Source organism: Stegostoma tigrinum, chromosome 14 (genome assembly GCF_030684315.1).
Source record: "Stegostoma tigrinum isolate sSteTig4 chromosome 14, sSteTig4.hap1, whole genome shotgun sequence".
Taxonomy (NCBI): Eukaryota; Metazoa; Chordata; class Chondrichthyes; order Orectolobiformes; family Stegostomatidae; genus Stegostoma; species Stegostoma tigrinum.
This window is the reverse complement of record NC_081367.1, coordinates 11,505,390-11,518,908: the sequence shown is the minus strand read 5'-3', so window position 1 is coordinate 11,518,908 and position 13,519 is coordinate 11,505,390. Positions and strand designations below refer to the sequence as shown.

Genomic DNA, 13,519 nt, shown 5'->3' with positions numbered 1-13,519 from the left:
GGCCAAACTACTCCTAAGCCAATGGGAATGCTCACTCCTATCCACTTACATACATGGCATAAATGGCTAGTAAAGGTACCTTTGGACCAGCTTAAGACAGATCCCTCTGTCTACAACTCAGTATGTTCACTAGAGACACTTAAGAATGTTCAAAGAGTGCTCTCAAGTCCACACATTATATGGACCTTCATTGCAAATGGTTGCTTCAGGAAGTATGGTGGCCGGATGATAAATGTGATGTGGACCACCATGTCCTGACAGCAAACATATTCAGTGAAGGACAGCATCCCTAGCTAGAAGGTTATGTAGCTGTGAGATATAGATTCACGTGCTCACAATCACAGAGTCAGTGGAAACAAAGTCTTGGAAACAAGTAACTTAAGCTTTATTACGAGTCTGCAGAATCGGGTGCCCCCCCCCCCCCCCCCCGCCCCGTTGCCTGAGGCACACACAGGTCAGGGAGCCTCCTCTTTTTATACATCATTTATCCAGCCAGATCCTCCCCTTTTAGCTCCGTCCAATCTGAGCTCTAAGCTGCACAATCTTCCCATTACTTCCCTTGTCCCACCCTCTTCATACATCGCATGCTATGCTAATTAAGCAGCTTCGTAAGCATGGGCGTAAAAGTTAATATGCATTCTCTCATTAGGCATGCACTTCAACTATGTCTATTGTGCTAAGCTTAACCTTTTCACCCTCTGGGTATCTGCTAGCAGTTTTGGACCAGTTCATCTGGTTTCTAATCACTTGGCCCTTACTCCTTTTTCTTATCACTCGGCTTAGTACTAGATGTCTTTTCGTTCAAAGCTGAGTAGTTCTTTTTACTGCAGTTTAATCATTCCTTTTTCTCACAATCCACCCTTTTTCTTTTTGCGACACATTATGATTAAACTGCACCTCGGGATCCCGTCCCTCAAACCCCCGGAGCATCCTCTGAATCTCTCTCTGCTGCGCACTATCCTCCGATTGCAGAAGCCTTTGGCGGTGAACCTGGGTCCCCCCTTCAAGGGATGTTATCAATCGGCTCAATATACATTTCAGGACATTGAGCCTCACCACCAGACCCACTAGTATCAGCAATCCATAAATGGCCAAATTGTCCAGCCAACTTCCCCAACCGGTCAATCCCCAATTTCCCCATTCCCATCCTTTTTCGTTCCGGTACCTGTTACCGGCTTCCCTTATTTTGGTGACCTGGTCTTGCACATGCTGGGAGATATCAGTAATATTGGGAGAGGTGTCCGGTATGTATGTACAACATTCTGCCCCAATTAGGGCACAGGTACTGCCCTTTTCAGCTAGAACAAAGTGTAGAGCCATCTGGTTTTGAAGAGCCGTTAGCCTGGTGGCAATCATCTCAGTGGTTATGGCCTCCACCTGGGATTGGGTATCGGCTAACGCATCAGCAGTGTCATTGGCCAACTCCTCCAGAGAGGCCGCCAGCTTCTGTATCTCTCTCCCTGACTGGGCCGTCCCATACATGGGTAACAGGGTCCAGAGGAGACGATCCCCCTCGAGTTACTTTTCGGAGGATACCTCTCCCTCCTCCTTGTCTCTGGTTTGGCTTAGGGGCCCGCCACAGGAGTCTCATATGTGGAACCAAATAGGCTAGATAACAACAGCCACTCCATCCCTTTTGATCATGGGGCGAGGGTCTCCCCCACTCGGACCCCTCCTCCCCTCGGTGATGGTGCATGTCCCTGGGTAGATATGGATACGCCTTTTATCGCAAACCCAGCGCCTCCCATTTAAAACTTAGGGTAGGGTGGTGTCTGAGGCTAGAATGTTTAGTTTACAAGACGAATTCCCCAATTGGAACGGGGCTCTATCGTTCCAGTTACAGAAGCATGTTGAGTTAACTTAGGTGTCCCCTAGGTGGCGAAACTCTGAGACCATCAATTGCACATTGGGTCCGTGGGGCCGGCCAAGGAAACCATCCCTTGAAACTATAATTCCCTTTGCTCCCATTCCACCTTCCCCAACGCAGCCACCAATTTCCGTAACTAGAATTCCATGCACCCCTGCCCGACTCCCACGTATCATTTAAAGTGGAGTCAAACTGCAGCACCTTGCCTATTTCTTCTTTGGTCAGAGGTACATCGGTAAGAGGAATTCCGGACTCCCCATGATGTGGGATTGCAGCACACACCCAGCAGTTGGTACGCCCCATTTGTCTAGCATAGTTTTGACGTAGAGTGATAAAAATGATTCTTTCCCTCTCCCCAGGCAACAGTGGATAATATCATAATTACAGTACAGCGTACACCCGTCATCTTATCTTCTTCTTCAGTTTTAACATTAATGGATTATCCCCCTCCCGTGCTTCCCACTCGTCCTCCGGCGGATCCACTGGACCCTTTATCCAGGCTGCGTGCGTCCACCCTTTGTCTTTCATCCGTGCAGCTGTCTCTGTGGTCGACAGCACCAGGTATGGACTTGTCCACTGTGGCTGAGGTTTTCCTTCTTCCCACAACTTGACCAGTCTCCTGCCTTGACTGAGTGGATGGAAAAGTTGAGCGGAGGAGTCTGCGCCTCCAATCCTCAGGCTTTTAACTCTGTAAGGGAACGAGAGACTGCCAGAAAATAGTTTCTGAGAAACCTATCATTGCCTTCAATCTTTCCCATGTATGGGAGTCCTTCATTGGACACCGAGAATCTGACTGGCTCTTCCCTCAGGGGAATAAGAGACATCATCCGCACAGCCCCAGATTGGGCAGCTTGTCGTACCACCTCATCTGCCAATCTGTCGTCCCTAGCCTCAGGCGAGCTTCCCTTTGGATGTCTCTCGCCGCGTCCCTTTTCCCCTCTTCGTGGGGCCACCCGCTGTCTTTCACGTTCCCACTTCATCATTATTATTAGTGGCTAAAAAGGCTCAATCCATCTACTAAATACATCGACAATAACAAGACAACTCCTATAGCAATGTACAAGTGACAATTCAATAAAATCAAGCGGATGCACTCCAATAGGTCACCAGGCAAGAATGTCTTCCTGTTATGCACTGCAGTCCTTGGCCAGTCAATAAACATTGGTAACAAAGCATCGGGTATGCACACTTAGCCAACTGGAGTGACCCAGAGGCCTTCGGACACAGAGCACGAACACCCACGCGTCTTTCACAATTGTTTTTCAGAGCCGGGGCGTCCCCCTGTAAACTCTGAACAGTGACAATATCTGGCATGCCCGTCATGTTCGAGGGAGGCAAACACTTGATGGCCTGCTTGTGCACAGAGGGCACACTAAAAGTTTGATCTACGGCAGCCTGATCAGCCCGGGTGTTACTTACAGAATCCTTGGAGGCATGGGCAGCGCATTTGATAATAGTCAATTGTTTAGGGAGAAGGATTGCCTGGAGAAGGGTTTTAACATGCAAGGCATCGCATGCAACATTTTATTCCAAATTGTCTATTTCCCTCTCTAGTCCTACTCATGTTACTCATTTATATCGTTACCTTGAAACAACCTCGGCAAGCCAGATATGTCAGGAGGTACCTCCTTTTTACTTCTGTATGGTAATTCAGCCTGGCGTTTCACTCCTAATTCTTTATTCCGCATTTCCTTTCTCAATCCTTCCTGTTCTGTTACTCAAATCCTAAACCTCATGCCTCTGCTTCAACACCCCCCACATTTTAAAGTTTTCCTCATGATCACATAATCTAATCCCTCTTCAACATGCATGATTATCCCAGCTCGCCAGTTTAGATTAGTTCATTATTTTATCTGCAGTTTTTTTCTCCACGTAGTTATTAAAGTTTTTCAGTTTGCCTCTGATTTGCATTTCAAAATTGCTTCTTTCACTTTGGTGCATTTATCTACCTCCTCGTTCCCTCTATTTGCCCAATTTCATTCCCTAATTTATTATTAAGGCATGCTGACAGACGTCTGAATTGCTCCTCATCCTCAGAATTTTCTCGGCACGTTCAATGCGGAGGAGCTCCAGTGCCGGATTTATCCAAAGTGTACTCATCCTACACTTATCTCTTACCCTGAGTTTAGTCACCCTCCCAGTGCTCTAACATCCGCCCCAACGGACTATCGGGCGGAATCCCGGGGCCTCGTCCTCTTGGCCCCCTGTTCTGTTCCCGGGGTCTCTCACCTTTTACACACCGAATCCCCCATCCCTGTCCTGTTCCGGACAGACTCTCCCCGATCGCCTGGATAGTACTGAATAGTCAATTTTCTTACCTGGGCCTTGTGCACAAGAATTGCTCGATCGATTTTCATTCCAAGGGCCCTTAACCTAAACCCACTTGTTTCCAGAGTCTCCTATCCGGATACCACTCGCTCGAGCCGCCCAACGACAAGCAAGGACATCTGAGACCACTGAACTCAGCGGGGCGCGCCTTCCCTTCTTCCGAACCCACCGCTGGACGACTCAGAGTGTGGATACCGGACAAGCCCCCAAGCTTGTGAGATATAGATTCACGTGCTCACAATCACAGAGTCAGTGGAGACAAAGTCTTGGAAACAAGTAACTTAAGCTTTATTACGAGTCTGCAGAATCGGTTGTCCCCCCCCCGTTGCCTGAGGCGCACACAGGTCAGGGAGCCTCCCCTTTTTATACATCATTTATCCGCCCAGATCCTCCCCTTTTCGCTCTGTCCAATCTGAGCTCCAAGGTGCACAATCTTCCCATTACTTCCCTTGTCCCACCCTCTTCATACATCGTATGCTATGTTAATTAAGCAGCTTCGTAAGCATGGGCGTAAAAGTTAATATGCATTCTCTCATTAGGCATGCACTTCAACTATGTCTATTGTGCTAAGCTTAACCTTTTCACCTTCTGGGTATCTGCTAGCAGTTTTGGACCAGTTCATTCTGGTTTCTAATCACTTGGCCCTTACTCCTTTTTCTTATCACTCGGCTTAGTACTAGATGTCTTTTTGTTCAAAGCTGAGTAATTCTTTTTACTGCAGTTTAATCATCCTTATTTCGCACAGTAGCCATTGGCTGGATTTTAGGAGATCATAGAATCCCTACAGTGGGGAAACAGGCCCTTCAGCCCAACAAGTCCACGCTGATGCTCAGACCATCCCACCCAGACCCAACCCCTTGTAACATCCCAGAACACCACGGGCAATTTAGCATGGCCAGTCCAGCTAGCCTGCACATCTTTGGACTGTGGAAGGATCCCCACACAGACACAGGGACAACGTACAAATTCCACACAGACAGTTGCCCAAGGGTGGAATTGAACCCAGGACCCTGGCACTGTGAGGCAGCAGTGCTAACCACTGAGCCACCGTGCTGACCGGTTTCTCAATGGAATTGGAATTAGATGATTCCCATTTTAGGTACATCATGAGAGGATAGCCAAGGCTAGGCCCCAAAGCCATTCTGACGGTGACATCACCTTGCTTTGAAAACATTACTAATCTTAACTCTTTCATTCTCTCTATTTACAGTGACCAAAGTCCCCGTTGTGGCGAGATGAAAATTCCTTGTCAGAAATTTTCAGAAGAGTGAAGCACTTCCTGTTTATCTTTGGCTTACACACACGCGTGGCAAATGTAAATTATGGTTACCCTAAGGAGAGAATCAGCAGTGCTGGATGTCAGGAATCATGCCATGAACCTGTCACTTGCCTCCCAGTTCTCCTCGAGTTGAATAGCTGGCTGTCAGGTACAGCTCAGAGCAGGTGATCAGCAGCTGGAAGGGAGGAGGCTTGAAGAAACCCTCAATGTTATAAGGTTTTCAAAAGCGTGCCCCCTTCGATGGGCATGTTCTTCACTGATCGCCAGTTGTGGAGGAGCTTCACAGTATGAGCTGACCAAAGCACATTGCCACCTCCAACGTTTGGCTGAACCAATGGCGACGAGAGCCATACTCTGTACTCACCGGCACCATGGCTCACCTCAGGCATGGAAGCTTAGATGAACAGTCCCTTGACACTCCACAGCTAGGCACAAAAAAATCAAGAACTTTCAATTCTGCAGTGCCTGTTGAACTCAGGATGACCCAAGGACACTTTTGAAGCGTAGTTGCCGTGTATTTTTTTCAAACATGATCATTGCTGGCGAGGTCCATATTATTGCTCATCACGATTTGTTAAGATTTAAGATTCAGTCACATTGCTGTGGGTCTGGATTCACATGTAGGCCAGACCAAGATGGTAGTTTTCTGCCCTAAAGGGCATTAATATCCAGGAAGGGTTTTTCCTCTAGCAACGGTCATTACTAGACCCTTAATTCCAGATCTTGACTGAGTTTCAAATTCTAACCATCCTGCCTTACCAGAGTTTGAACTCAGACCCCCAAAATGTTACCTGGCTGTCTGGGTCACTAGTCCAGTGACAATACACTAAGCCATTGCCCCCCCCCCCCACCGCTTCTAACATAGGAAATGTGACAGACACTTTATACAGAGTAAGCTCCCACAAATGGCAACATAATGCTGACTTGATAAAAGCTGCTGTAGGTATTTTTTTGAGGAGTACATGTTGGGATACCAGCAAGAACTCCCTGCTTTTCCTCCAGTAAAAAAGATTTTCACATCTGCTTGAAAGAGGAGCCAAAGTTTTGATTTAATATCTCCTCGTGAAAGTGTGGAACTCTAGCAGTGCAGCACAACCCCAGTGTTGCACTAGAATGTCATCCTAGATTTTATCCTTAAATCCATGACTCTGTGTCTCAGTGGAAAGAGTGTTATTACTGGGTCATGGTTGAGGTAGTGGGAAATGGCCATTGCTGGAAATTTGTGAGCCAGTGGCGAGGAGAGATGAGAGGGGTGGGGACTGTGGAATGATTTATTTGCACTCTGAGTCTTATGTGCCTGTAGATGTTCTGTCAGCTCATGAATTGTGCTGAATAATGTGTTTGTGAGGTGACAGTGACTGGCCTTGACATCAGGTTTGCATTTGACCAAGCGAAGCATCAAGGAGCTCTAGCAAAACTAGAGTCAATGGGAGTCGGGAGAAAGCTCTCCATTAATTGGAGTCAGACCAAGAACAAAGGCAGATAGTTGTGGTTTGGAGGTTAATCATCTCAATGTTGCAGCCATTTCTTTGCGTGGCGTCCTCCACCCGACTACAATAAGCTGTTTTAACAATGGCCTTGCTCTATCACAAATGTTTGTACAATGTCTAGCCAAATAAACATGGCGGCTCCAAGACAGGTCAGAGGTCAGCAATTCTGCAGCTCCAGTTTTCCCAAAGCCTGACTAGCATCTATGAGACAAAAGTCGGAAGTGTGATGGCATGCTCTCCACTTGCTTGGATGAGGGTAGCTGCAACAACATTCAACAACATTATCCAGGGCAAATGCATCCACTTGATTAGCAAACTGTCTACCAACTTGAATTCCCTTCACCGCTGTACTAACAGCATGTACCGTATACAAGATGCAAAGCAACAACTCACCAAGGCCTTTTCCACAGCACATTCCAATCCCATGGCCCATACTACCTTAGAAGGACGAGGACATGATTCATGGAGCATCAGCATCAGGTTCCCCTCCAAGCCATTCACCGTCGTGACTTTGAAACATATATCAACATTCCTTCACTGTTGCTGGATCACAATCTTGAAACTCCCCTCCCTACCAGCATTGTGGGAGTCCCTATACCCCAAGAACTGCAGTGGTTCAACAAGGCAACTCATCACCATCATCTCAAGGGCAGTTACTTTTGGGTAGCAGATGATGGCTTTTCTAGTGATGCCCATATCCTGTGGAAGAATTAAAAAAGAAACTGTGCCTTGTATTCAAAGGCTTTCTTTCACTAATACACCCACTTCGACATGGGAGATGACCACTTTCCAGGTGCCAAGTTTTCCTTGCATTGGAGTCACAATATGCCCCATTCAAAGAAGTACTTTCCCTAGAGTACACTGGCAAATATCCATCTCACCCACAACACTACCTCGTCCCCCACCTCACACCATTTTCTGGTGACTGCCTCCCTGCCTCAGATCATTTGCCATCCTGTCTGTCATCTGTCTCAGCTGCCATTTTTCCATTAGCAAAAATGCAAAGAACGAAGGTATTTGCATTTCTGATGCAGCTTTCACATCCATTTCAATGTTTCTCAGTGCCCATTAACCACAAATTTGAGTGTAGTTTGGTCTTGTTTAGGGAGCTGCAGTGGTAAAGAGTGATTTCCAGTTCTTTCTGCAACTTCCGGACTCAGATGGGGCAAGTTTATGTTTTCTGAAATGTAAATTCTCCTATTGAGTTTTCATGGTATTGTCTTGAAGTTGTATGAGAACACCAGTGAAGAAGGCTGCAGATGAAATAAAAGATGATGGAATCAATGGTTTCACTTATTTTTCAGAAGGTAACTCAAGTTTTGCTGCTGAGGAGGGGTCATCAGACCCAAAACATGAACTCCAATTTCTCTTCACAGATGCTGCTAGACCTGCTGAGCTTTTCCAGCAACCTCTGTTTTTGCTCAATTTCTTCTTCTCATTATTGCCTGACCTCGGTCTGTCCCATGTCAGCAATCCCCGAACCGGGGAAACAGCACAGCCAAACACAGTGGCCTGCTCCAATGTTACCGCTCTTCGAGAGGACATGGAATCATTTCTGCTACCTACCCTTCTCCGCTGAGAATTCCACTAGACTCCAGTCAACAATTCCAAACTGCAGTAAGCATGATGGAGTTTAAACTTGGTCCCTGTATCTCTCGTTCTGTCATCAATTCTCAGAGCTCCGTCATGCAATGCCAGCTCAGTGTTTCTGTTCCCATTCTTCATTCACATTGGGTTAACTTAGCAAGGGCTAATTAGCAACATTCTCGGAGGAGATGTTCCTCCTCCTTTCCATCTCAATTGAAACTCCTTTTGCCAAAACTGCATCCCTGGGATTCTCTCATAAAAAAAGAAACTTCCACTCAGCTTGTGCTCTGTCAGGTTCCCTTGGGGTCTCATATCATCAAGATGTACAGCATGGAAACAGACCCTTCGGTCCAACTCATCCATGCTGACCAGATATCCTAAGTTAATCTAGTCCCATTTGCCAGCATTTGGCCCACATCCCTCTAAATCCTTCCTATTCATGATGTCTTCTGCTATCACCTCTCATTCTTCTAAGCTCTGATGAGTGGGGAGTAACACCCTCAACCTTTCCTCACGACAAACCCTTCATCATAGACAATCAACCTAATGTTCCTTCTCTGAACCATTTACAATCCAAGTATCATCTTGAATATTGCTGAAAGGAGACTCATTGTTTTTGTTTCTTACCCATCAGGACACTTGCAAGAATACCCAATAACACAAGGAACAATAATCTATGCTGCATGAGAATATGATGGTGATTGGTTGGCAACTGGATGCTGACTAGTGAAGCTGCTGCCAAGAACAGGGAGAAGTTATTTCTGCAAGCTCTTGTTTAAGTGAAAAGGCCAGAACATGTGATCTTTTTGGGGTTCTTCCTCACTGTGTTGGTCCAACAGGAATCTTATTACATGGGCCATCTACGTAGAGTGTTGCAGTGGGGTCCAAATGATACAATGAGAGTTCTGATAAGCAGATATTTAAATGGACACTAGCAACTCCAGTGTGGGTAAGTGGCCTTGATATTCTGAACTGTCCCCATCCAGAGGGTTAAAATGACCCCCATGCAGTTTGCAAGTTTCTCGACAGACATCTCTACCTTTCTTCAAAGGCATATTGAAACCATTGGTGGGCTGGAACTAATTGAAACGTTAGGGTTTTAGCTTACTAGCAACATGTGAGCATATGGAAGAAAAGTCAAAACACACTCTTTTCATGAATCAATCTCACATCTAAGTGTACCCTCCCACTTCACCCACCAACAGTCTTGTCTTTGTAAAAGTCAATACATCCGTTTATCTTTTTTTTTGTCTCTGTTTCTCCAGCAAGAGAAGTTATGGACACAGTTTTTATTCTGCTTTCAGTAATTCTCCTGGAGGTCATGACACTAAAACTAGTTATATTTCCTTTCCTTAGAGATAGGAGTTTGAGGAAAATAACATAGCTCCAGCTATTCTGAATGAATGGTGGCCGTCCTGGCTTGGAATGAAGTACTCAATCCTCATTGTTTTGATGTGATGTGTACTGTGAGCTGTTGGCAATGTACAAACCGACCAGTCCAGCCTCGATGCGGTCTATGTTTTAAAATGTCCCTTATTTCCAAATACAACACTTAGAAATACCTCAATCCCAAAGTTTCTCTAACTTTAGATAATTCTGATCTTGCTAATGTTGACTTTGATTTGTGCACCATCTGTGCAGCCGTAACCTTGTATTCCTTGCTCTGTCTGAACACCCTATGATCTGTACGTCCTTGTTTTCAATGATCTGCCTGGACCGTTCGCAGAACAAAACTTTTCACTGTACTTAGGTACATGTGACTACAATGCATCTAATTGTTACCATGAAGCAAAGAAGTATCCAAAACCCTTCAAAAGCAACGGGTATATTACCATTTTAGGACTCTGTATGATTCTAACGAAGAGACTTGGTTACATTTGGGATGTTATTCAATGGATATGAATACAATTGGGATTGGTACTTTGGGGTACTATGAAACGGGAATGAGTATTGTATTTGCTTTATTGGTACAAAAACAAAAACAAAACCATTGGTATGTTGGATTTCTACACATAGAAGATGGGAAATGGGTTCTGGTACATTGAGATTTTGTTCAAAGCAAGTAATTATCTTCACATTAGTGAATGGATTTGTTACATCGATTTAAATTGATGCTAAATTCCAGTGGTGAAAAGAGTTAGCAAATTGACATTCAATACTTGGAACCAGTTTCCTCACTGTCCCTTTGTAATATAGTTATATTTCCTTGACTTAGTCATGCAACTCGTTACTTGAGTTTCCACTGCACCCTTCCTACCCAATAATATCTGTTATTATTTATACATTTCAGTAGCAAACTGGACACTGTTGCGAAAGAACTGATGTTATAAAGGGGATTACTCACTTATTCTCAGTCATAATTGATGTAGAGTGTACATGCTATAACTGGGGCCTCAGGAACACACAAGCCATATAGTATGAACAGCATTCTATCACTGTCTGCTTCCTGCTGCTAATCAGACTCACACAGGATGCTAGTCTTTTTTGGATTTAAGCTCTGTCCGCCAGAGCATGACGCATCAACACAACGGGCAATAAAACAACAGATTCCACTCAGAAATAAATAGTAGTCAGATTCTGCAGACCCCTTCAGCCTGCAATGTCATTCAACTAGATCACAGCTGACCTTCTATCTCAATGCCATTTCCTGCACTGTCATTATTTCCCTTGATGTCTTTAATGTCTAGGCATCTATCCACCACTTCTGCATGGAGAAATTTTTCCCTGAAAGGGAAGACTCTCACACACACACACACACACACACACACACACACACACACACACACAGTAGAATAGGCTTGAAATAGTTGTCGTTTCATTTAGACCACAGGACTAGCCTGACCATTAGGCAGCTGTCTGATGAAATTAGACAGGACTATTGGACAGAATAGCTGACAATATAGGTAGCTGACTAAATTATCAAACTAAAATGACAGCCCATGATGTCCCCCGGGAAGTGACCATACTAGAAACAGGGATGGAGATAAACTGCTGATGATTGCTCGACAAGTTGTTTGTTTCAGTGTCGAAAAGGCTGTGACTTGTGCTCACGAATCAGAGTGAGTTTGGTATTCCCCCGTGTCTACCTAAAACTGCTCTCCCTGCATTTACCGGTGACTGCTTGTAATAAACTCGCTTAAGCAAACCCCTCCGCCTCCGAGTTATTACTGCCTTCGAGGAGGTCGCTTTTACACTCCTTACCTCATGTTCTAAGTGGCTTAGCTCTTATTTTGAAAGGGTCTAAACATTGGATGGATAGGAATATACGATCAGTTTTAGAAAGAAGATAAGCATTCTCGAATTTATTCACAGGACGTGTGTGCTGACACTGCTTATTCCCAATTAATTTCTCTTCAGGAGGTACTGGTGAGCTCCTTTCTCGGACGGTCAGTATGGTAAAGTCTGTAGGACTGCTCATGGCAATAAGTATGCCACCAATGTTTGCACCATTGGTGATAACAAGGTGTAGAGCTGGATGAACACAGCACGCCAAGCAGCATCTTAAGAGCACAAAAACTGATGTTTCAGGCCCAGACCCTTCATCAGAAATGGGGGAGGGGAAGGGGATTCTGAAATAAATAGGGAGAGAGGGGGAGGCGGACTGAAGATGGATAGAGGAGAAGGTAGGTGGAGAGGAGACAGACAAGTTAAAGGGGCGGGGATGGAGCCAGTAAAGGTGAGTGTAGGTGGGGAGGTAGGGAGGGGATAGGTTAGTCTGGGGAGGGCGGACAGGTCAAGGGAGCAGGATGAGGCCAGTAGGTAGGAAATGGAGGTGCAGCTTGAGGTGGGCGGAGGGGATAGGTGGGATGACGGACAGGTTAGGGAGGCGGAGACAACTGGGCTGGTTTTGGGATGCGGTAGGGGGAGGGTAGATTTTGAAGCTTGTGAAGTCCACATTGATATCATTGGGATACAGGTTCCCAAGAGGAATAGGAGTTGATGTTCTGTGACCGCCTTGTCTGCTCCACACTCCCCTCCAGCCCCACCACCCCCAGCACTTTTCCCTGCAACTGTAGGAAGTGTTACACCTGTCCCCCCACCACGTCCCTCAACCCCATCCCAGGCCCCAAGACGACTTTACACATCAAGCAGAGGTTCACCTGCACATCTGCCAATGTGGTATACTGTATCCATTGCACCCGGTGTGGCCTCCTCTACATCGGGGAAACAAAGCGGAGGCTTGGGAACCACTTTGCAGAACACCTCCGCTTGGTTCACAATAAACAACTGCACCTCCCAGTCACGAACCATTTCAACTCACCCTCCCATTCCTCAGGCGACATGTCCATCCTGGGTCTCCTGCAGTGCCACAATGATGCCACCCGAAGGTTGCAGGAACAGCAACTCATATTCCGCTCGGGAACCCTGCAGCCTAATGGTATCAATGTGGATTTCACAAGCTTCAAAATCTCCCCTCCCCCTACCCTATATCATAAAAACTGAAAGAACTGTGGATGCTGTAAATCAGAAACAAAAATGAAAATTTCTAGAAAAGCTAAGCAGGTCTGGCAGCATATGTGAAGAAAAATAAGTGTTAACATTGTGGATTCAGTGACCCTTCCTCAGAACTGATGGTAGCTAGGAAAATGTTCGTTTACATGCAGAAGATAGGGTGCGTTTGGGTTAAGGAGTAAACAATTGGTGGGAATATGACCAGTGAGAGAGATGAACAGTTGGATAGACAAAGGAGTTGATAACAATCTGACTAGGAGGGTGAATAGCTGATAATGGGGAAAATGAGCGGCTATCAATGGGTTGCGTCTAATAGCAAACCATGTGATAAGAAGGCCTGTTTAGTGGGGGTTGGGGTAAGAACATGGGGGAGCTCAAACCCTAAAATTATTGAACTTGCTAATGAATCCAGAAGGTTGCAGGGCTACAGGGTTCCCAATCGGAATATGAGTTGCTGTTCCTGCAACCTTCGGGTGGCATCGTTATGGCACTGCAGGAGGCCCAGGATGGACATGT

At 45.8% G+C, this 13,519-nt stretch overlaps 2 protein-coding genes across 4 annotated transcripts in view; one reads left to right on the top strand and one right to left on the bottom strand.

The window, feature by feature from the left end:
* The window catches only part of inpp5d (inositol polyphosphate-5-phosphatase D), a 121,275-nt gene extending 113,017 nt beyond the window's left edge, over positions 1-8,258 (top strand). For 2 of the 3 annotated variants that reach the window (XM_048542193.2, XM_048542194.2), the window contains exons 27-28: positions 4,261-4,409; positions 5,406-8,258. In XM_048542193.2, coding sequence (XP_048398150.2) covers positions 4,261-4,409; positions 5,406-5,466 — 210 coding nt within the window. In that variant the 3' untranslated portion in view covers positions 5,467-8,258. The remainder of the gene's footprint in view (positions 1-4,260; positions 4,410-5,405) is intronic. The other variant, XM_048542195.2, reaches the window with a different exon arrangement.
* On the bottom strand, positions 508-4,542 carry LOC132210529 (syncytin-A-like). The gene is made up of 2 exons (XM_059651007.1): positions 4,186-4,542; positions 508-2,555 (listed from the first exon to the last, which is right to left on the bottom strand). Exon 2 carries the CDS (start codon positions 1,480-1,482, stop codon positions 832-834), a length of 651 nt encoding a protein of 216 aa, XP_059506990.1. The 5' UTR covers positions 1,483-2,555; positions 4,186-4,542; the 3' UTR covers positions 508-831.
* Positions 8,259-13,519: the final 5,261 nt, after the last annotated feature.

Excerpts from the sequence above, each read along its gene's own strand:
- LOC132210529 (XM_059651007.1), bottom strand. The coding sequence starts at position 1,482 with ATGTATGGGACGGCCCAGTCAGGGAGAGAGATACAGAAGCTGGCGGCC.